Source organism: Acipenser ruthenus, chromosome 60 (assembly GCF_902713425.1).
Source record: "Acipenser ruthenus chromosome 60, fAciRut3.2 maternal haplotype, whole genome shotgun sequence".
NCBI classification, from domain to species: domain Eukaryota; kingdom Metazoa; phylum Chordata; class Actinopteri; order Acipenseriformes; family Acipenseridae; genus Acipenser; species Acipenser ruthenus.
The window spans coordinates 1,637,501-1,662,094 of NC_081248.1; the positions used below are offsets into that span (position 1 = coordinate 1,637,501).

The 24,594-nt window shown below is 42.1% G+C and overlaps 1 protein-coding gene across 1 annotated transcript in view; it reads left to right on the forward strand.

Annotated features, from left to right (window-relative positions):
* The window catches only part of LOC117410241 (titin-like), a 368,958-nt gene that overhangs the window by 252,512 nt on the left and 91,852 nt on the right, over positions 1 to 24,594 (forward strand). Inside the window, exons 24-28 of the mRNA XM_059018553.1 lie at positions 716 to 751; positions 2,837 to 2,881; positions 4,992 to 5,030; positions 17,884 to 17,916; positions 20,190 to 20,483. Of these exons, the coding sequence (XP_058874536.1) occupies positions 716 to 751; positions 2,837 to 2,881; positions 4,992 to 5,030; positions 17,884 to 17,916; positions 20,190 to 20,483 (447 nt within the window). The remainder of the gene's footprint in view (positions 1 to 715; positions 752 to 2,836; positions 2,882 to 4,991; positions 5,031 to 17,883; positions 17,917 to 20,189; positions 20,484 to 24,594) is intronic.

Below are 24,594 nucleotides of genomic sequence, written 5' to 3' on the forward strand. Positions count from 1 at the left end.
GTCTCTGATCTCCATAGGCAAAAGTGAAAAGAAAAGTATGTTGGGGTCTATGTCTTATAAATCTATAGCACGAAAATTAAAAGTAAAAATATAATTAAACATAAGAACACCACATATCCACTAAAAACTAAAGAATCCCTTGCCAGTTTCTGTAGTCTTGTGCATGGTGCAAGCAAATGTAAGTCTCTGAGCTTTGATTGTACAGATGTAATCTGCTGATTTGATGCTACTTTCAGTATTTAATTTTAGGGGGAAAACCTATCAACACTCCCTAGACCCTATTCTAGTATTAGAAAAACATATACATGATCCCATTATACAACATTGACCCTTTATTCTGTATTTCAAACAACTTCTCCCTTCATTTTAAAGTGATTGTACATAACAACATGCATCCATAAATCTTACCTGTTGTCACTTGAAAATGTGTTTTGATTGCTGCTCCACTTTTTGAATTGCTGAAACCTGCCATAAATAAATAAATAAAATAAAATAAAAAAGATGAATTGTTTCCTCTGGACCTTCACAAATAGATCCAATTCCAGGGTTTTCTGCTGAAGTGACAAATGACTGCCCTACAATAGCAAGAAAAGGATAGGTGGAGAACATTCTTGATAGTTTGTGACATTTAGTTGAGTTTATTATTTTCTTTAATTTGACTCACTGGAGTGAAAGACTGTCCTGTCAAGTCAATGCCTCTCCTTGTGTCTTTCAGTGCTGACCACAGTGGCGTGCTTTGGACAGGAAACAGGTGAGAGAAAAGTAAACTCAACAGTGAACACAGCCCCCAGTGAAGGGGCTCCAGAGTGAACACAGCCCCCAGTGAAGGGGCTCCAGAGTGAACACAGCCCCCAGTGAAGGGGCTCCAGAGTGAACACAGCCCCCAGTGAAGGGGCTCCAGAGTGAACACAGCCCCCAGTGAAGGGGCTCCAGAGTGAACACAGCCCCCAGTGAAGGGGCTCCAGAGTGAACACAGCCCCCAGTGAAGGGGCTCAATATATATATATATATATATATATATATATATATATATATATATATATATAGGGTCGGTTGCACCAACATGGATGAAATAAAACTCAGTTTAGTGCTAATCTAGGGTTAGTTGATCTGGGGTTATGTTTAATCACAGTTACATTGCACCACACAAATGTAAACCAGGATTAGTAAATCTTGGATAAAGCAGATAATCCTAGATTTCTGATTTGCAATCAGTCATTACTTGAATACACCCTGTTTAGCAAATGTAAACGTAAAAGCAAATGTAAACCAAAAAAAGAAGCGTTCAGCATAAAAAAATAACATTATATTAATTTGTATTATTATATACAATTTCTCTGCTCAGAGGATGTTTTAAATTAATTATCAAAAAGCGACAAAACATAGGCCCCACATGCAGCCTGCAGCTTTCCTACAACCCTTAACCTGATCTCTAGTTGTGCCGACCGGGTGGTCCTGCATTCGTTCTGAATATCAATTGACTGTACGAATAGCTTTGTTTTACTTTGCGTGAACTTTAAAATATTTATTGTAGTACAAAAGTGTTTATAGGCTAGTAAAATGTTAATATTACCACATTCCGTCACCTCCTCAAGACTCACCTCTTCAGACAGCACCTGTAGAACTCCTCTGTTTGTATCCTGGGACACTATCACCTTTCATTTAGATGTGCTTTATTTTGCTCTTATCTGCCCCCTATTTTACTGCACATAATCCTGTACTTCAGAATACTGTAATCTGCCAAGTGTTTAACCTGTAGTACTTTGTATTTAATCACATCCTGATGTAACTATCACTATTTAATCATATCCTGATGTTACTATCACTATTATCTGCTGTATTATTGAATTGTGGTTTGTCACACTTGTACTTTGCTTGAACAAAAGTTATTGTATTTCTTGCTCTTATTGTATTACTTGTATTGTAACACTTGAAATGTATTTGCTTACGATTGTAAGTCGCCCTGGATAAGGGTGTCTGCTAAGAAATAAATAATAATAATAATAATAATAATATAATTTCATCTTGGATTAAGAAATGTTTAACCTTGGATTAATTTTAAACAAGGATTACATATAAAACCTGGTTTAAAGTTGTGTGCAACATGATTAAAATATAATCCTTAATTTATCCATGTTAGAGCAAATCGACCCATAATTTATTTTTTATTTTAAAATAAGACATTTCTAAGATAGTTCAGCTTCAAATCTCCAGCTCTGTTCATTGCACATAACAGTCAGTTTGCTCTTCGCAACCAATTATGTTCAGAATGTCATTCTTGTGTGTTGCCACCTGCTGGTGACTTCCTTTCTACTTCATTTTCTAATGCTGAAATTGAACTGATGTCAGAACAAACTAGTGTCAAAAATGATGATATCTTACTTATATTATATACATTTTTGTGTTTGTTTTATTTGAAACATCAATCATTCATTCTAATTTACATTCTAAAGTTGACGTTGGACTTCTGCTTCTACCATGAATATATTTTTCTAAGCATAAACATTTTTTTTTTTTTTAATACTGTATTTCAACAAGAAAGTATACTGGTGCAACGGGATATTTTTTATCCTGGATATTTAACCATGGATTCATTTAAATAAGGATTACAACTTAAACCTGGTTTAAACTTTGCTGCAACATGAATAGAATATAAATCTTGATGTAGTGTAATCTTGGTTAGTGATTGATCCAGATTTGTGCAATCGTTATTATTAAAACCGATATTGTGCCTGTCAGTCCTTGAGAAGACAGACCTCTCTCTGGCAAAGCAGAGCTGCTCTGTGGTTTGCTGGTTTTCAGAATGATCTTTAATTCACTGTCACGTTCTCTCCAGATAAACGTGATGGCAAGAATGGGGCAGAAGATGCACAACATCAGGGTGAGTTCATTTTTAATGCTGTCATATACTTTCATTAATTAAAATCCTAAATAATATGCAATGAACTCTGCATTTCTGAATGTTAACTGCAATGCATTTCTACATATTGCTAATAACCTTGCTTAGTGTTTTGAAGTAACAAAGGCATTACATTATTTTAGACATTGTGAGGTACATTTGCAAAGGCAACTCAGGGGTACAGACAGGGTTAACTCATGCTTTTAGATGTTTAGATCAAATAACTGCACCTTAAGCACTGCTATTGTAAGGGAATGCATGATAGTTTAGGCAGGCCTCTTGTGATTTTCATTGCATTTCCATGTCTACAGTGACATCCATGTATTACACCTGCTCTTATCTGCTGTAGCTCAGATCTAAAACACAATCAGTTTCCACATGTAGGATCACAGCAGCAATTGTTTTTTACATGCTAATGTTAGTAGTTGAAGTTGTGTTCTGTTGTTAACTTAGGATACATTAAACTACCTATCAAATAGAAAATGTATTTAGTATGATAAACATTAGAGTGATAACATGAAATATGTAACACTGCACCGTATTAATTATAACATGATAATCATACGTCACTCAGGGATTGATTTACGTATCCTAATGGGTTCTTGCACCTTGAAGTAAAAGCCCCGGAGCTGATTTGATGTTAATTAACTTTGATGCACAGGGCAGAGGACTATTGTCTTACCTTGGTTTAGAACAGGGCTTCTATTTCAAGTTAGTTATAGCATTTGATAAGTAACTTGAACTGCAACAGCTTAAGAACTGAAAATAAGTAAAAAGGTCTAATTGAGCACATTATCAGTTCAATTAAGAGTCTAGTTAAGTAACTGAGAGTTCCGTTGGAATGAAAACCAGCAGCCACAGCGGGTCCCCAGGACCGAGTTTGAGAAGCCCTGGTCTACAATGATCCTGCAATCATATTGTTAACATTAGTAATCGGTCAGCATAAAAAAAAAATGACATTATATTAATTTGTATTAATATATACTATTTCTAGCTTTTTTTTTTCATGCGGTTCATTGCAAACTGTATAATTGTCACCTGTCAGACAAAAAGGTACAGGTTGTAGGATCCTCTGTGATCGGCACTCCTGAACCCCTGCGGACATGGATGTACTTTTAACATGCTGCATACTATTTTGTATTGTTTTAATAAAAAATTGCATTTGTAATTGTACAACATGATATATACACACGATACATACATTCTGTCTCTATTTCTTTTCACCTTGACTCAACTATACAATATTCCATATCGCTGTAAAATTCGAATGGTTTTTGTCTGTCACTAATTTTTGCTTGTGGAACTCTTTCCTGTGACTCAATCCAGCTGAGGAATGCTGCCGTTGTGTCCAAGTTTAAACCAGCTCCAAGGAAGGTTTAAATTTAATCCACCTTTCAGATTTAAACCTGGATTAAAATTAGTGGTGCAAGGTGTTAATATATTTAAATCTTGGATTAAGAAATGTTTAACCTTGGATTCATTTTAAACAAGGATTACATATGAAACCTTGTTTAAAGTTGTGTGCAACATGATTAAAATATAATCCTTGATTTAATCTGGGTTAGTGGTTAATCCATGTTGGTGCAATCGACCTATCATTTATTTTTTATTTTAAAATAAAACATTTCTAAGATAGTTCAGCTTCAAATCTCCAGCTCTGTTCAATGTACATAACAGTCAGTTTTCTGTTTGCAACCAATTATGTTCAGAATGTCATTCTTGTGTGCTGCCACCTGCTGGTGACTTCATTTCTACTTCATTTTGTAATGCTCAAATTGAACTGATGTCAAAACAAACTGGTGTCAAAAATTTTGATTTTTTACGTTTTATTTGAAACAATCATTCATTTTAGTTTACATTCCAAAATTGATGTTGGACTTCTGCTCCTACCATGAATATATTTTTCTAAGCATAAACTTTTTTTTTTTTTTAATACTGTATTTCACCAAGAAAGTATACTGGTGTAATGGGATATTTTTTTATCCTGGATATTTAACCATGGATTCATTTAAATAAGGATTACAATTTAAACCTGGTTTAAACTTTGGTGCAACATGAATAGGATAATAATTCACTGTCATGTTCTCTCCAGCTGATGGCATTAATGGGAAGCAAGATGAGGAACATCGGGGTGAGTTCATATTTAATCCTGTCATATACTTTCATTAATTAAAATCCTAAAATAATGTACAATGAACTCTCTGCTTAGATGGCAGTCTAGTGTATGACTGATTTTCAAAAGGATAAAACGACTGCACCTTAAGCACTGCTATTGTAAGGAATGCATGATAGTTTAGGCAGGCCTCTTGTGATTTTCATTGCATTTCCATGTCTACAGTGACATGCATGTGTTACACCTGCTTTTATCTGGTGTAGCTCAGATCTAAAACACAGTCAGTTTCCACATGTAGGATCACAGCAGCAATTGTTTTTTACATGCTAATGTTAGTAGTTGGAGTTGTGTTCCGTTGTTAACTTAGGATACATTAAACTACCTATCAAATAGAAAATGTATGTTCTTAGTCATATTTTGGTATGATAAAGATTAGAGTGATAACATGAAATATGTAACTCTGCACTGTATTAATTATAACATGATGATCACGCGTCACTCAGGGATTGATTTACGTATCCTAATGGGTCCTTGCACCTTGAAGTAAAAGCCCCGGAGCTGATTTGATGTTAATTAACTTTGATGCACAGGGGAGAGGTCTATTGTCTTACCTTGGTTTAGAACAGGGCTTCTATTTCAAGTTAGTTATAGCATTTGATAAGTAACTTGAACTGCAACTGCTTAAGAGCTGAAAACAAGTAAAAAGTTCTAATTAAGCACATTATTAGTTCAATTCAGGGTCTAGTTAAGTAACTGAGAGCTCAGTTGGAATGAAAACCAGCAGACACAGCGGGTCCCCAGGACCGAGTTTGAGAAGCCCTGGTCTACAATGATCCTGCAATCATATTGTTCTGTTTAATTTATGATGTCATAATATGAGGTAGCGTTTAGCATATTAACATAATAAAATTAAATATTGTTGATATTAATAATCAGTCATTATTTGAATACACCCTGTTTATTATTATTATTATTATTATTATTATTATTATTATTATTATTATTATTATTATTATTATTATTAGCAAATGTAAACCAAAAAAAAAGAAGCATTCAGCATAAAAAATGACATTATATTAATTTGTATTATTATATACAATTTCTCTGCTCAGAGGATGTTTTAAATGAATTATCAAAAAGCGACAAAACATAGGCCCCACATGCAGCCTGCAGCTTTCCTACAACCCTTAACCTGATCTCTAGTTGTGCCGACCGGGTGGTCCTGCATTCGTTCTGAATATCAATTGACTGTACGAATAGCTTTGTTTTACTTTGCGTGAACTTTAAAACAACTATTGTAGTGCGAAAGTGTTTATAGGCTACCTAAAGTGGCAAATTCTAATATATGTATTTTATTGTCCTTGATTACAATATTTCAGGCAAAAAAAACTACAAAGTTACAGAAAGTGTTAATTTATTGGAGATGATACATGTGGAATAAGCATTAATTTAAGACCACTAAAGTTTGTTAGTTATCGACACCTGTACATGCAGGGGTTAATTTGTAAACAGAAAAGGTACAGATTCTTGTAATTAAGGAAGAGGGATAGGATTTCTTCTGCCATATTCCACTGCCCTTGATTTACAGTAGCTTCCATATATGCGCTTCAAGTTCTCATCTGCTTGTGGGTTTCATGCCTTATTGTTGGTGTTGGTAGCTGCATGCCCACCTTTGCCCAGCCCTGTTTTTATATAATCTTCAGGTTTGAACAATACCAGCGGTGGGCCGACTAATCTGATGAACAGGAATGACAAGCACTAGTGTTTTGGTGTTTCGCCATTTGGGTTGTGAAAACAAACTAGTCATTGTCTTACCCATTGATGTCACATCATTAAATATATCGTTTCCAAACACTTTGTCATTCAATTCAAGGAATAGGAAACCTTTTTTTGTACATGTTATGTACATAGAGTTCTTTTCTGCAACATAAAATAGCTTTTTTTTCATGCGGTTCATTGCAAACTGTATAATTCTCACCTGTCAGACAAAAAGGTACAGGATGTAGGATCCTCTGCGATCGGCACTCCTGAACCCCTGCGGACATGGATATACTTTTAACATGCTGCATACTATTTTGTATTGTTTTAATAAAAAATTACATTTGTAATTGTACAACACAATATATAAACACGATACATACATTCTGTCTCTATTTCTCTTCACCTTGACTCAAATATACAATATTCCATATCACTGTAAAATTCGAATGGTTTTTGTCTGTCACTAATTTTTGTTTGTGACTCAATCCAGTTGAGGAATGCTGCCATTGTGTCCAAGTTTAAACCAGCTCCAAGGAAGGTTTAAATTTAATCCACCTTTCAGATTTAAACCTGGATTAAAATTAGTTGTGTAAAGTGTTAATGTAATTTAATTTTGGATTAAGAAATGTTTAACCTTGGATTCATTTTAAACAAGGATTACATATGAAACCGGGTTTAAAGTTGTGTGCAACATGATTAAAATATAATCCTTGATTTAATCTGGGTTAGTGGTTAATCCATGTTGGTGCAATCGACCTATCATTTATTTTTTATTTTAAAATAAGACATTTCTAAGACAGTTCAGCTTCAAATCTCCAGCTCTGTTCAATGTACATAACAGTCAGTTTTCTGTTTGCAACCAATTATGTTCAGAATGTCATTCTTGTGTGCTGCCACCTGCTGGTGACTTCATTTCTACTTCATTTTGTAATGCTCAAATTGAACTGATGTCAAAACAAACTGGTGTCAAAAATGTTGATATTTTACTTATTTAGTTTACATTCTAAAGTTGACGTTGGATTTCTGCTCCTACCATGAATATATTTTTCTAAGCATAAACTTTTTTTTTTTAATACTGTATTTCACCAAGAAAATATACTTGTGCAATAGGATTTTTTATATCCTGGATATTTAACCATGGATTAATTTAAATAAGGATTACAATTTAAACCTGGTTTAAACTTTGCTGCAACATGAATAGGATATAAATCTTGATGTAGTGTAATCTTGGTTGGTGGTTGTGGGCAGTCTGTGAAAAGATGAAACATAGGTTCCACGGGGGGGCAGAAGGGGCACTGCTCCCCCGCACCTGGGTCAACTCGGCTCAGCCAGTGGTTCGTGGCGACAATACCATGCAACACTCGCCACTGCAGGTCCCCGTAGCGCTTGGGCAGAGGCAGCTTGTACAGCACCCTCCAGGACGGCCGCACAGACTCCTCCATCGCCAGGTGAGCCCTCCACTTGGTATCAGTCAGGTCTTTAAGTCTGTGATAATGCCAGGTATTAACCACAGTGCTGTACAGCTGCCTCTTCTCTGCAGAGTGAAACTGTAAGTTGGTCTCTTCATCCAGGGATAACAGCATCCCGGGTCGCTCCCCCCCCCCCCCCCCCTTCCTCCTCCTCCGGCAGCGCAGGGGAGAGCAGCACTAAGGGGAAATCAGGCTCATGCTCCGGGGCTTGCCTCTCTGAGAAGCACCGTGCCACGAACTCCAACACTGCTGGGCTCAGGGAGGCTTGGATCTCTCCCAACACCCTCTCTATGAAGCGCACTGAGTGTAGGCCCAACACTGCAGTCAACTCGGCCCCACTCTTCCATTGCCACTCAGTCCAGTCTACCAGGTGACCCAGGGTGGTGACTCCGGCCTGTAAAAGCACTAAAAAAAGCTGTTTAGAATTAAAAGCATCAATGTTGAAAATTCTATTAAAAAACAAAGGCTCCTCAAAAATAAAACATGTACAGAGGCTTTCATCTGTCCTTAAAATCTTAATTAACCCCCAGGCATTTAACATGTTACTGTAAAAGCTTTCCAGCTCAGTTCTAATAACTTTACTGGGGGTCATTAAAAACGGCTGTCTGTCTAAGCCAAGCCCCCCAAACCTCTTGAGGAGGGACAAAGCCATGCCTCTCCAGCTCAGCTCAGGGGTGTACAGCAGTCTCTGGGCTGCCTGCAATCTGAACGCAGCGACCTCCTTGGTCTCGGGGCAGGTACAGTACTGCTGGTTTCAGCCAGTGGTTACCATCCCAAAAAAAATTAACTCGTTTTTTCTGGACCTGCTCCAGCAGCCCTGGGGGAGGGTCCAGACACATTAATCTGTGCCACAGCATGGACGCTACCAAGTTGTTAATCACAACGACCCTCCCCCTGAAGGAGAGGCGGATTAGCAGCCTCTGCCAGCTCTGTAGCCTTCCAGCTACCTTCTCCAGCACCCCCTCCCAGTTTAGCTGCATGAATGCCTCAGTTCCTAAGTACACCCCCAGCACTTTTAATCCAGTTCTGTTCCACTCCAGCATCTGTGGCAGGGAAGGAGGAGGCTTTCTCAGCCAGCTCCCTGCGAGGAACGCTCCACTTTTAGCCCAATTCACCTGTGCTGAGGAGGCTCTTTCAAAGCCCCTCATGCATGACTCCAGCACCGCCACGTCTTTATCACTGGTTACAAACACATTCAGGTCATCAGCGTACACTGAGAGACGGACGGGCTGGGCGGAGGGGAGGGCAGGTATGGCCAGGCCAGCGAGACGCTCCCTCGGCTGGTGTAGCAGCGGTTCAATGGAGATGGCGTAGAGCATCCCCAACAGAGAGCAGCCCTGTCTAATCCCTCTCTGCACTTTGAAGAGCTGGCTCAGACAATTATTAATCTTGACAAAGCTAAAAATATTAGAATATAAAATTTTAATATAAGAAATAAAAACAGGACCAAAACCAAATGCCTCTAGGGTGCGAAATAAAAAGCCATGGTCTACCCTGTCAAAAGCCTTCTCCAGCCCGAAATCTAAGTTAAAAAGCTTAGATACATTAAAAAGATCTCTGATTAAAAACAAATTATCAAAAATTGAGCGTTTTGGTACACAGTATGTCTGGTCACTGTGCACCACAGTACCCATACACTCCCTAAGACGGCCGGTCAGAGCTTTAGAAAAGACCTTATAATCGCAGCACAGCAACGACACAGGACGCCAGTTCTTCAGCTCACAGAGGTATCCTTTTTTGGGTAGTAAAGTCAGTACTGCCCTGCGGCAGCTCAGAGGCAGCTCTCCCTCCTGCCACACATTCATTCAGCACCTGGTATAGATCATTTCCAATGCAACTCCAGAAATGTTTATAGAATTCAGCAGACAGCCCATCCAGCCCAGGTGCTGTTCCATTGGAGAGCTGTGTGACGGCGGTTGTGAGCTCCTCCAGGTGTCCAGGCCGCTCCATCTCTTGCTGGTCGCAGCCCTCAGCCTGGTATGGTTCTGAATAAAATGTCACCGCGGCCTGACGAAGCTCCGCAGGGCTGGAGACCTCTCTCCCCCAGGGCAGCCTCAGTGTAAGCATTTGTTTTCTTTCAGCTTCTTTCTTCTCCAAGCTGAAGAAGAAGGTCGTGGGGGCTTCCATGTCTCTTAATTCCACAAATCTTGTTCTTACCAGGGACCCCTTGACCTTCTCTTCCAGCAGGCAATTAAAAAGATCAATAAAAACACCATTTAATTTCAATTCAATTTTTAAAAGCCTCCCTTGTACAACCTCCTCTACAGCCACCACGTCTACTCCCAGAATAAAACTGCCAGCCCTGCACTAACATTAGAGCCGTGACTTAAAATTGCCTTCCCCTTCCACTCTGACAGCCAGTGTGCTTCATTGCTGCTGTCAGAGTGGGTCTCCAGCAATAGAATAAAATTGGCTTTTTTAAACTCAATAAAATTAAATAATTGGGCTCTCTTAAAATCATCACGGCAACCGTTTATATTTAAAGAACTCACTAAAAACTTATCCATGAAGGAAAATTGCAATAAAAAAATACAAAAAACAAGGGTAAAAGCTTTAAAATTGAATTGATCCATTAAAAACCTTTTGATTGTGCAACCATTTTTCTAGCAGTGCTTACAAACTTTTTCAAACGAAACCTCTTTTTCCTGTCAAATTCCTCGAAACTCGCTTTTCTTAACAGTACATTAGAAGAGACTTTTTTTGGGCTGACTGACCTGGATGTTGGAGAGCATCACGGTGTCAGAGAGCTCTCCCTCCTCATCCTCGTCCTCTCCCGCGAACGCCTCCAATTCCTTGTCCGAATCCTCCTCTCTGGCTCCCGACTCCTCTTCCTCCGGCCGTGAAGACTCTGCTGAGGGCAGGGTTATGGCGTCACTGGATGCTAGTCCAGCGCTGCCACTAGCCTCCTTCCCTGTGCGGGGGAGCTCCGCAGCCACGGCCTGATCACCGCCGTCGCTGCTGCTCTCCCCCGGCCCCGACTCTCCGACGGCGGCAGCGCTGGGCTGAGACCCCGCATCACCACCAACCAGCGAGCCGTGGCTCGGCTCCCCAGGAGCAGCGAGTTGAGGCTCGCCGCTACCTTTGTGAGCCGCCACAGGGCCCCAGATAGACTCCCCCACGACCACTGCTTCAGATCTTTTCTGCATTTTCTTTTTTTTAACAACATCAGTAAAGCTCCCCTTCAGATCTGCAGGGGGTTCCTGTACGGTTGACTCTGTAGGCTGCTCCCCGAACATCCTCAGCCTGACATTTCATTGTGTCCGAGGTTGCAAAAATAACACACTCTTTCCCCTCTATAATAAACCTCCAGGCTACATTCAGATCCTGCCCCGGGTTATGCAGCAATACAAACACTTGTCTACGAAAAGACAACACATGTTTCACCTCGGGGTTCTTACAGCCTAGCGGAATCATTCTAATAGGGGACATGATTTTACCGTATCTTGCCAATTCTCTTTCAATCACTACATTTGGAATAAAAGGGGGAACATTTGATAAAACCACTTTCCTTAGAGGAGTTGAAAGAGGTAAAGCAGAAATACAAGCACCATTGACAGAAAATCCTTCCTCTATAATCTTATTTACCAGTGTTTCTTGACTTAAAAACACAACAATGGCCTTATTCATATGTGAAGCAGATTTTATGTTGTTAAAACCAATTGTCTTACCGACCAATAACAGAACGTCCTCCATGGAAACTTCATTGTCGGGCACACACCTGAACCCATGTCTCCGTGTCAATCCCTCTATACCGCCGGAGTGTGAGCCCATGTCGGGCTACACAAACTAACTTAGCCTCCCAAACGGAAAGGCCAATAGATAGATAGATAGATAGATAGATAAATAAATAAATAAATAAATAAATAAATAAATAAATAAAATCAAAATGTAAAGGCTATATATATATATTTTTTTAAGAAACTTATAAAATTCCTTTTAAATTAAGCATGTAAAAATAGTAAAACCAAGACTGTAAAAACAGACCTGCACTATTCAAACACACCGCTCTCAGCTCACAAGCCCCTCCCACAATCCCACAATCCTGAGAGAGAGAGAGAGAGAGAGAGGAATCACCATGTCTATGATCATGGAACAACAACACCACAATTTGATTCTTGAGGAGAGGAAGCTACACTTAGAAATAGAAAAGTTTGTTAGAAAAATTTAACTAAAACTGCAAATAGCAAAAATGTCTGGTGCAGCTCAGATCTAAAACACAGTCAGTTTCCACATGTAGGATCACAGCAGCAATTGTTTTTACATGCTAATGCTAGTAGTTGGAGTTGTGTTCTGTTGTTAACTTAGGATACATTAAACCACCTATCAAATAGAAAATGTATGTTCTTAGTCATATTTTGGTATGATAAACATTAGAGTGATAACATGAAATATGTAACTCTGCACTGTATTAATTATAACATGATGATCACGCGTCACTCAGGGATTGATTTACGTATCCTAACGGGTCCTTGCACCTTGAAGTAAAAGCCACAGATCTGATTTAATGTAAATTAACTTTGATGCACAGGGGAGAGGTCTATTGTCTTACCTTGGTTTAGAACAGGGCTTCTATTTCAAGTTAGCTATAGCATTTGATAAGTAACTTGAAACTGCAACTGCTTAAGAGCTGAAAACAAGTAAAAAGTTCTAATTAAGCACATTATTAGTTCAATTAAGAGTCTAGTTAAGTAACTGAGAGCTTGGTTGGAATGAAAACCAGCAGCCACAGCGGGTCCCCAGGACCGAGTTTGAGAAGCCCTGGTCTACAATGATCCTGCAATCATATTGTTCTGTTTAATTTATGATGTCATAATATGAGGTAGCGTTTAGTATATTAACATAATAAAATTAAATATTGTTAATATTAATAATCAATCATTATTTGAATACACCCTGTTTATTATTATTATTATTATTATTATTATTATTATTATTATTATTATTATTATTATTAGCAAATGTAAACCAAAAAAAAGAAGCATTCAGCATAAAAAAAATGACATTATATTAATTTGTATTATTATATACAATTTCTCTGCTCAGAGGATGTTTTAAATGAATTATCAAAAAGTGACAAAACAACCCTTAACCTGATCTCTAGTTGAGCCGACCGGGTGGTCCTGCATTCGTTCTGAATATCAATTGACTGTACGAATAGCTTTGCTTTACTTTGCGTAAACTTTAAAATATTTATTGTAGTGCAAAAGTGTTTATAGGTTACCTAAAGTGGCAAATTCTAATATATGTATTTTATTGTCCTTGATTACGATATTTCAGGCAAAAAAAACTACAAAGTTACAGAAAGTGTTAATTTATTGGAGATGATACATGAGGAATAAGCATTAATTTAAGACCACTAAAGTTTGTTTGTTATCGACACCTGTACATGCAGGGGTTAATTTGTAAACAGAAAAGGGTACAGATTCTTGTAATTAAGGAAGAGGGATAGGATTTCTTCTACCATATTCCACTGCCCTTGATTTACAGTAGCTTCCATATATGCGCTTCAAGTTCTCATCTGCTTGTGGGTTTCATGCCTTATTGTTGGTGTTGGGAGCTGCATGCTCACCTTTGCCCAGCCCTGTTTTTATATAATCTTCAGGTTTGAACAATACCTGCGGTGGGCCGACTAATCTGATGAACAGGAATGACAAGCACTAGTGTTTTGGTGTTTCGCCATTTGGGTTCTGAAAACAAACTAGTCATTGTCTTACCCATTAATGTCACATCATTAAATATATCGTTTCAAAACACTTTGTCATTCAATTCAAGGAATAGGAAACCTTTTTTTTGTACATGTTATGTACATAGAGTTCTTTTTTTCAACATAAAATAGCTTTTTTTTCATGCGGTTCATTGCAAACTGTATAATTGTCACCTGTCAGACAAAAAGGTACAGGATGTAGGATCCTCTGCGATCGGCACTCCTGAACCCCTGCGGACATGGATATACTTTTAACATGCTGCATACTATTTTGTATTGTTTTCAAAAAATAAATTACATTTGTAATTGTACAACACGATATATAAACACGATACATACATTCTGTCTCTATTTCTTTTCACCTTGACTCAACTATACAATATTCCATATCGCTGTAAAATTCGAATGGTTTTTGTCTGTCACTAATTTTTGTTTGTGGAACTCTTTCCTGTGACTCAATCCAGCTGAGGAATGCTGCCATGGTGTCCAAGTTTAAACCACCTCCAAGGAAGTTTTAAATTTATTAATTAAATCATTAATTAAAATCCTAAAATAATGTACAATAAACTCTGCATAGATGGGAGTCTAGTGTATGACTGATTTTCAAAAGGATCAAATAACTGCAGCTTAAGCACTGCTATTGTAAGGAATGCATGATAGTTTAGGCAGGCCTCTTGTGATTTTCATTGCATTTCCATGTCTACAGTGACATCCATGTCTTATACAGCAGCAATTCTTTTTTGCATGCTAATGTTAGTAGTTGAAGTTGTGTTCTGTTGTTAACTTAGGATACATTAAACTACCTATCAAATAGAAAATGTATGTTCTTAGTCATATTTTAGTATGATAAATAGTAGAATGATAACATGAAATATGTAACTTTGCACTGTATTAATTATAACATGATGATCACGCGTCACTCAGGGATTGATTTATTATCCCAATGGGTCCTTGCACCTTGAAGTAAAAGCCCCGGAGCTGATTTGATGTTAATTAACTTTGATGCACAGGGGAGAGGTCTATTGTCTTACCTTGGTTTAGAACAGGGCTTCTATTTCAAGTTAGTTATAGCATTTGATAAGTAACTTGAACTGCAACTGCTTAAGAGCTGAAAACAAGTAAAAAGGTCTAATTAAGCACATTATCAGTTCAATTAAGAGTCTAGTTAAGTAATTGAGAGCTTGGTTGGAATGAAAATCAGCAGCCACAGGGCGTCCCCAGGACCGAGTTTGAGAACCCCTGGTCTAGAATGATCCTGCAATCATATTGTTCTGTTTAATTTATGATGTCATAATATGAGGTAGCGTTTAGCATATTAACATAATAAAATTAAATATTATATAGTATTGATATGGAGTTTATTCTGTTTATTCATTGTAAAGGACACGTGATGCCACTGAAAGGTAGCAGCGTGTTCTGGTGTGATAGATACAAAGATCCTAACAGTACAGGATCAGGGTCATGCATACACTTTTGAAATGTTCTTGTAAATTAGACACAATGTAAATGTAGGCTTATCAGGACGCTGTGTTATTGTCTATTGCAAAACCCTTTTTATTGGCTAGTCTACATTTCTTACTTTATTGTATTTAAAAATGCATACAAATAGTGGGCTACCGGGTGACTCACCTGGTCAGTGCATGGTTGCATGCTGTGCAGGGTGAATCATACAGTCAGGGGGTGCAGGTTTGTATCCTGGTTGTGTGAAGTTGCCGGTCTTCGCTGGGGATTTCAGAGGGAGTGTCACATTGGGTCTGGTGCTCCCTTCAGGGACGGTTTCTCCTCATCACTCTACAGTGCACCCCCTGCTATGGTGCAGTTCCAAAAACAAACTTTGTTTATTTATACAGGTTCCTCCCGCTACCAACAATGGTATTGGGGGATGACAGATGGTGTTTGCAGTCCCAAACCAAAAAAATAAAACAATAAATACAGTGTCCAATCCAGCAGTGCACACACGGGTTGAGGTAGTGGGGAGTGCAGGTGACTGTTCTGTGGCAGTGTAGCTGCTCCGGGGGTCATGCTGGCTCAGTTGCTTCAGCACTCGGATTCGTAGAGATCTGCCAATACACAAAACAAATACACAAACAGCACTCTGGCTTGTTTACTTGCCTAGCTGCGTCCCCTTTGTACTGCTAAACTCCTACCTGTGATCAGTGCAGCACCACACTCTAGCCAATACAGCTGATCACAGCAGAGTCGTTCAGCAGTCTTACAGCTATGCCCTTTCCCCAAGATGGCAGACTTCCAGTTCTGTCCTACCATCGAGTCGGCCCATCCCTGTGAAGATGTACCACCAACCTTACTTTGCGCCCTTCCTGGTCGGGAGGTAGATTTGTATCTCAGATTCTTTCTCTCTTGTTCACACCTGACAATAACCCCGTCCCCCCTTTTATTTTGTAAATACAGAGAATCTCATTGCCTAGGTGCGTGGCTAAGTTTGTCCACTGTGTAACCAGGGATGTTTGTTTATCAAACCCTTAGTCTAAAGAATCACTGGACTTACTTAATCTTGTTTTACAATCTTGTGGAGGCACTTGATTTGTTTGTGGCAATTGACCAGTTGTGATTAACTTTAGCAATAAAAAAAACAGGTTAACAGTTTTCTGTTCCATAATGATGACTTCACCAATCTCCTTCACGGTCTTCAGCTGCAGTCTCACCCACTTCTCATGAAGGTCCTTCAACTTCACATAAAGCTCTCTGGATGTCTCTCCTTGGAGAATATCCATAGCATGAAACCACCATCGATACGTCTCTGAGCTGATCTCATACTTTGTTAAAATTGCTTCTTTACTTTTCCATAGTCCAAAGTGTCATCCTTCTCCACAGCCATGTAAGCAGTTACGGTTTTCTATAACTGTTAATAATGGCACTAATCATATTCTCCTGTCCTTCTCTGGTCATCTGTAAGGAGCTGCCATCCTTTCAAAAGTGGTTAAAACTGCCTGATGTCCTCTTCAGGGTCCTATTGTAAGTGAGATTCCATTCCCCTTAATGCTTACGGGTAGAGGATGACAATGGGGCTGATCCAGCTTGACCATCTTCACATCCTTCCTCCTCCAAAGATGCACGTCCATGCGGCATGGCTTTCCACCTCTGGTCTTGGCAGGCCGCTTCTTTCTCTAGGCTCTCCTCCTGCACCCTCTGGACATCTAGGAAAACCTTAAACATTACAGCCTGCTCAGCAACCCTAGAATCATGATCGTGGGGTGGTTGTGGAACAGGGACTTCATCAGTGCACGTGGCTGCAACAGCACCCTCCTCCCCTCCCTCTGAACTCTATTTTGGGCAATGCCCATATTTTCCAGTTCTCTGTTGTTCTTAACCGGTTTCTGGTATTTGCAACTCTTCCAAGATATTGACCTTGCTTGTCTTCATAAGCCTTCTGCTAGCCACAACCACTTGTAACACGACTTGTGAGGTTGCCCAATAGCTGCTGTAATGGTAGACAGAAAGCATGGCAGGAAGTCCAAGATGGAGGGTGCAAAAACTGAACGTTTATTCTGAACAGCGAAAAAACTAACCATGAGAAAATAAATAGAACTATGAGCAATGTCCAGAAATTATTTGTATTCATAATAGTAAGAGCATATATATAGCTGGCTATCTTCAGCCCCTCCCTCTAAGCTCATCCAAGTGAGAAGTACAAAAACACACATGTATAACTATTTATAAATATTTCCAAAACACGTAATTTCCAAACTTTACATGAAATTATCTAAAATACATTTTAATGGCCATTTAATGTTACTTCTTTTCATTAAGCTTTTTAATAATATTATATAACATAGTTCTCTTCCCCTAGTACTAAACTTTAACCCCTTATTGGGAGTAGTGAGCTCGCTCTCGCTAGCTCCAATATAAATGCACACTGTGGCTCAAACAAGCCTCTAAACAAACAATTCTTGCTCTAATTCTTTTATTTTTTTCATAGATCTCCCGGCAACAACAACTTCCCCTCCTACCAGTAAGTACACTGTTTTTTAAACAAGTAGTTAGAACAGTAGTGTCCCTTTCAATCCCTGTAGCTACCGTCCAGTCCCTTTTAAACAGTGCAATCCCTGGTAGACCATGATGAAACGGCAATGCTAGCGTTCGTGGTTTTAGTGAGAGTAGCGATTAACAGCTCCCTCACACATTCCCTGAGATTATGCTCCTTGGGATGCTTGTTTTTGTTCACAAAAATTTATATTTCTAGTTTCCTGGGTCAATTATTTAGTTAAAGGTAACACAATTGCAATTGTAAAATGGCTCCTGTGTTATTTACCCTTATTTATTAAACCAAAATGGGTAATTACTAACCCCCTTTTATCCATCAATATATTTCACTCCTGAGTAAAGCTCTAACTACGCTGGGCAAACCGGGCAGCTGGCGGGTCTGCCTCTACGGAGAGCAGCGCTGCTCCTGAATTTGGAAGTTTTCAACTCGTCGGGTACTGTAAATGGAATACTAATCAGTGAAGCACAATCTTTCTGCCTTTCTATTTCAGAAAATATCGTCATCTCCAGCATTTTGAAACTGTTACATTTTATAAAAGTATTAAAGTCAAACATACACATCTAAGGATAGTATAGTAATTGAAGAAGAAATACCATGTGCAGTTTATTTTTCTTTTTGCTTATCGTATCTTCTTCATTGATTTAAAAGCCCAGCCAGTCAAAACGTCAGTAATGATGCGTGAAATGGGCCTTTGCCATGGGTCCGTGAAATCAAGTTTTTCTAGTGCCACCCTTTTTCAAACTTCATTTTTCAGAGTCTTTCTCGATGTTTGTATCAGGAATGAAAAGTAGAAAGTCTAAGGTTTCTGCTAGTGTAGGCCTTTGTATGTAGAGGACATACAGAAAGATTAAAAAACACATTTCTTCCCTTTACTTGAAGATCTCAAAACCTAAACCAATCAGGGCCGACGTAACATTTACATTATTTGCTTTTGAAGGTGTCCATAATGTATCATAATTTAACTTAAGAGGCTGTGTGGTCCAGTGGTTAAAGAAAAGGGCTTATAACCAAGAGGACCCCAGTTCAAATCCCACCTCAGCCACTGACTCATTGTGTGACCCTGAGTAAGTCGCTTAACCTCCTTGTGCTCCGTCTTTCGGGTGAGACGTATTTGTAAGTGACTCTGCAGCTGATGCATAGTTCACACACCCTAGTCTCTGTAAGTCACCTTGGATAAAGGCGTCTGCTAAATAAACAAATAATAATAATAAACTAAGAGCCTATCATGGATGGCATTTTAGATATTTGGGAGGAAATATAATCTGTGCTTGGAAAATTTGCATGCATGCCCTTTTGAAACAGTGCTTCACCCAGTGATGCCTCTATGATACAGGGTTTTTGAAACCTCAAAAATATATTTAAAAAATGATTGCAGCACAGGAATAATACTGTTTTATTAATAGATTAATACATCACATTTTAAGCAAGGCGTAATGGTTTTTTGATGTGCAGTAAACAAAACCCATGTCTTTAAATGTCACACATACATACTGTATATCTGCAGTGAGGACTGGCAGAACTGCTGTGCCCCTCCATGCCATCCTTGCCAGTCTGCCCACAGTGAGAGCTGTGTTTTTGGGAGGCTTGTTTGTACACTTAAAAATCTAACCTTTCAATTTAAAACCACCATCTAGCTTTGTTATTGGTAAAGTGTTGATCTGTTTGTATATACTGCATATACTGTATATATAAAGCGAAAGTGATATAGATAGAGGCTGTGTGGTACAGTGGTAAAAGAAAAGGGCTTGTAACCAGGAGGTCCCCAGTTCAAATCCCACCTCAGCCACTGACTCACTGTGTGACTCTAAGCAAGTCACTTAACCTCCTTGTGCAGCCCCCTCTCTTTCTCCCTGCAACCACACTGAGGGAGTTCCCCTATTTACACTGCTTCTCCACCCTTCTTTCCTTCTCGTCGGTGTCAGTGCTGTCTGCCCCTCCATTCCATTTCTGTCACCTTCACACACTGAGAGGATTCCTCAATCTACACTGAACTGTTCCTGCTTTCTCATCAATGAGACTGAGAACCCCCTCTCTGTCTCCCTCTATCCTTTCACAAACACACACTGGGAAGGTATTCCTTGTCCCTCTGAGACTACACATGCACATGTAAAGTAGCTACAGTAGTTACATAATAACAAGTGGTTTCAAATGAACAATTACAGAATCTAGTGGGTAAAGTTTTTCTTGAATGAAAGAGAGAAATGTGCACTCCCCTAATTCTGTTGTCTCCTCTATTTTAGCTGGCAAGCCAAAGCCTGTCCTGACCCGGAAGCCTGCAGGAGAGATATCTGAAGGATACACAGTGACTCTGAGCTGTGTGGTTGAGGGGGACTCTGATGGCTGGAGATATCTCTGGTACAAAGACAGTCAGGGAACTCTAGCACCCCAGACTGACAGCAGCAGTGGAACTGGAGCCGGATACACAATCAGTCCTGCTGCTCTGTCCCACAGTGGAGAGTACTGGTGTCGAGCTGAAAGAGGGAGCAAACCATTTGACTCAGACTACAGCAGTGCTGTCAGTGTACAAGTATCAGGTGAGTAACTGAAATGCGTGTGAGGAGTAATCTTTTGGTACAACTCAGTCATCTCTCGATTATCCAGGGTAATGGGGGGGACTGGTTGCACAGATAAAACAAAAACACGCATAAGGCAAATCATAATAAAACTCATTCAAAGTTTGTGCTTACTTTATAGTTTTTTAAAGTAGTCAGTCATGCTTGTTTGTCTCGTTGATTGGCTTTCTTTTTTTCTAATATTTGTTTGTATCACTGTCACAAAGACGGCCGGAGTGGGTGGCGTCAGACCAGAGCCAGGAAATAAATAAACAAAACGAGAGGTAGAGTTTGGTGGAGCTGAGCGAATGCTTTCGCTCAGCATTTAATAAATAAACAGAACAGAAAATAAAAGGTTTTAAACACAAAAACAGGACACGGCACTTGAGCCAAAATAAACAGACAAACAAAACGTACTACACAGACAAACACGGTGAGCTTCTATTTTTCTTATTTTACGCTTACAATTCCCTCCGTCTCCAATCCCGTTCTCCACTCACCGAACACACAACCCCGAGTGAGAGCTACGTTTCTCTATATATACTGTTGTGCTGGGATTCAATTACTAATTAATTATTCACTTGAATCCCAGCACGTGAATTCATTACGTGCAACCCCGTGCTCACATATTACATTTAACCAGCACGTGAAGTGATTTGTGCCCTCCTCGTGCCTAAATACAAATCGACATTTTTAAATACTCGTGCTGCACACACCCATTTATATCCCGTGTACCAATGACTATACACCAACATTAACACACGCACGCAACATACAACACATAACACACAAAATACACACAGGGGCGGGCACTTCGTCACATATACCCCCCCCCCCTGTGCAAAGCACACATGGCCTCAATGGCCACCTCCCCCCTTAAAAATCCAGCAGTCAAGAACAAAGTCTCGGGCTGGGAAGGGAGGCTTCAGTGGGCCCATGGCTGGCCATGCTGTCAGCACCCCTGCCGGTAGTGGCACGGCTGACAGCCTGCTGGTCCACGCCTGCAGCAAAACTGCTGCGGGGGATGCTGGTCTCCTGACCTCTCCCCCTTTCTTCGTAGCCGGTAGCTCCCCTTGGTGGGGCTCCGACCACAGTACTTCCGGCAGCGAAGAAGCTGCAGTGGGAGCAGGTCTCCGGACCTCCCCCACAATCTCTGGCAGCGAAACTGCTGCAGTGGGAGCAGGTCTCCGGACCTCCCCCACGATCTCCGGCAGCGAAACTGCTGCAGTGGGAGCAGGTCTCCTGACCTCCCCCACGATCTCCGGCAGCGAAACTGCTGCAGTGGGAGCAGGCCTCCTGACCTCCCCCACCTTCTTCGTGGCCGGCAGCTCCCCTTGGTGGGGTTCCGGCCACAGTACTTCCTGCTGCGATGCGGAGCAACTGGCAACCCCAGGTGATGCGGAGCGGCTGGCAACCCCAGGCGATGCGGAGCGGCTGGCAGCCCCAGGCGATGGGGAGCGACAGGCAGCCCCAGGCGATGCGGAGCGACAGGCAGCCCCAGGCGATGCGGAGCGACAGGCAGCCCCAGGCGATGCGGAGCGGCAGGCAGCCCCAGGCGATGCGGAGCGGCAGGCAGCCCCAGGCGATGCGGCGCGACAGGCAGCCCCAGGCGATGCGGAGCGACAGGCAGCCCCAGGCGATGCGGAGCGACAGGCAGCCCCAGGCGATGCGGAGCGACAGGCAGCCCCAGGCGATGCGGAGCGACAGGCAGCCCCAGGCGATGCCAGACAGGCATCCTTGGGCGAAGCGTGGCAGGCATCCTTGGGCTAAGCGAGGCAGGCATCCTTGGGCGAAGCGAGGCAGGCATCCTTGGGCGAAGCGAGGCAGGGAGTCAGGACAAGCTGGGGTGCGGGTGTTGGCCCTCTTCTCGACCTCTGCGGCCGGGCGGTTCTTCCCCGTGCTTCCCTCAGCAGCCTATGCAAGGGCTGCTGAGGACCGCCAGCATCTAATCCTGATCCTTCTGGTGAAGGGAGAGGCAGCTCCTGCTCCTCCCCCTGATGGTGATGGAGGCAGAGGCAGCTCCCGCTCCTCTCCTCGTGATGGTGGGGAAAGTGATACCAGCAGGCATTCATCCTCTGCTGGTGGGGGAAGTGATACCAGCAGGTATTCATCCTCTGCTGGTGGAAAGGGACCCAGCAGGTATTCACCCTCTGCTGGTGGACGGGGACCCAGCAGGCATTCACCCTCTGCTGGTGGACAGGGACCCAGCAGGCATTCACCCTCTGCTGGTGGACAGGGACCCAGCAGGCATTCACCCTCTGCTGGTGGACATGGCGGAGGCAGAGGCAGCTCCTGCTGCTCTGCTTCTGCCGGTGGAGGTGGCGGAGGCAGAGGCAGCTCCTGCTGCTCTGCTCCTGCCGGTGAAGGTGGGAGCAGCGTGTAGTCTCCTGGCGATGGAGGTGGGAGCAGCGTGTAGTCTCCTGGCGATGGAGGTGGGAGCAGCGTGTAGTCTCCCCCTTTTGCAGGGGACTGGTGCTGCTCTGCCTCTCTTGCAGGGGACTGGTGCGGCTCTGCCTCTCTTGCAGGGGACTGGTGCGGCTCTGCCTTTCTTGCAGGGGACTGGTGCGGCTCTGCCTCGGAAGGGAAAACCAGCAGGCATTCTTCCTCTGCTGGTTGTGCTGGGGAAACCAGCAGGCATTCTTCCTCTGCTGGTTGTGATGGGGAAACCAGCAGGCATTCTTGTTCTGCTGGTGAAGGTGGGAACAGCTGCCTCTCAGGCTTCGGATTCCCGCGGTCCCCCCGTCTGGGCGCTGGACGCTCGCGGTCCCCCCGTCTGGGCGCTGGACGCTCGCGGTCCCCCCGTCTGGGCGCTGGACGCTCCTCTTCATACTGGGTGGGGCATATGGCTAACGTGTGCCCATAAGCCCCACAGCCAGGGCATAACTCTGCCGCGAGGTTCTTTAAAAAAACCTCCCAGCCATCATCCCCGACCTCCTCCCTTTTGGGCTGTGGACGCCCCGACTCCTCCCTTTTGGGCTGTGGACGTTCGGGCTCCCCCCACTCAGGCGTAGGACGTTCGGGCTCCTCCCGCTTGGGCTGTGGACGCTCTGGCTCCTCCCGCTTGGGCTGTGGACGCTCTGGCTCCTCCCGCTTGGGCTGTGGACGCTCAGGCTCCTCCCGCTTGGGCTGTGGACGCTCAGGCTCCTCCCGCTTGGGCTGTGGACACTCAGGCTCCTCCCGCTTGGGCTGTGGACGCTCAGGCTCCTCCCGCTTGGGCTGTGGACGCTCAGGCTCCTCCCACTCAGGTACTGGAGAGGGCAGCGACTGCTCCTCTCCCTCTTGCTCACTGGAAGGCATCCCTCCCATGTCTGCAGCTAGGTACCCCAGCACCACCATGGTGAGGTCACGAACTGATGCCGGGTTGTGCTGTTGCTCCCAGTCCTCCCATCGTTCCCCATCTCGCATCCGCAGCGTGTGAATAACCCAGGGGAGGTCACTGGCGAAGTTCCCCTCGGGGTGCACCAGCCAGTCCCATATTTCCCGGGACGGTGGGGAACCCGGTGGCAGTGGGGGTAGAGGGGTGGCTATTGATGCTTGGGGTGACAGCTGCTTCCGCTGCTTCCTGCAGCTCTTTCTCCCCATCCTCATTTTACTTTTTTTTTTTGTTTTTTTTGTTTTTTTTTTCCCCCAAAAAAACTGCGGTTCCCGCTCTGGCCTGAGTCCTGGAGGCGCTGTAGATCCCACGCAGGACACCTGCAATTAATAAATAAACAGAACAGAAAATAAAAGGTTTTAAACACAAAAACAGGACACGGCACTTGAGCCAAAATAAACAGACAAACAAAACGTACTACACAGACAAACACGGTGAGCTTCTATTTTTCTTATTTTACGCTTACAATTCCCTCCGTCTCCAATCCCGTTCTCCACTCACCGAACACACAACCCCGAGTGAGAGCTACGTGTCTCTATATATACTGTTGTGCTGGGATTCAATTACTAATTAATTATTCACTTGAATCCCAGCACATGAATTCATTACGTGCAACCCCATGCTCACATATTACATTTAACCAGCACATGAAGTGATTTGTGCCCTCCTTGTGCCTAAATACAAGTCTACATTTTTAAATACTCGTGCTGCACACACCCA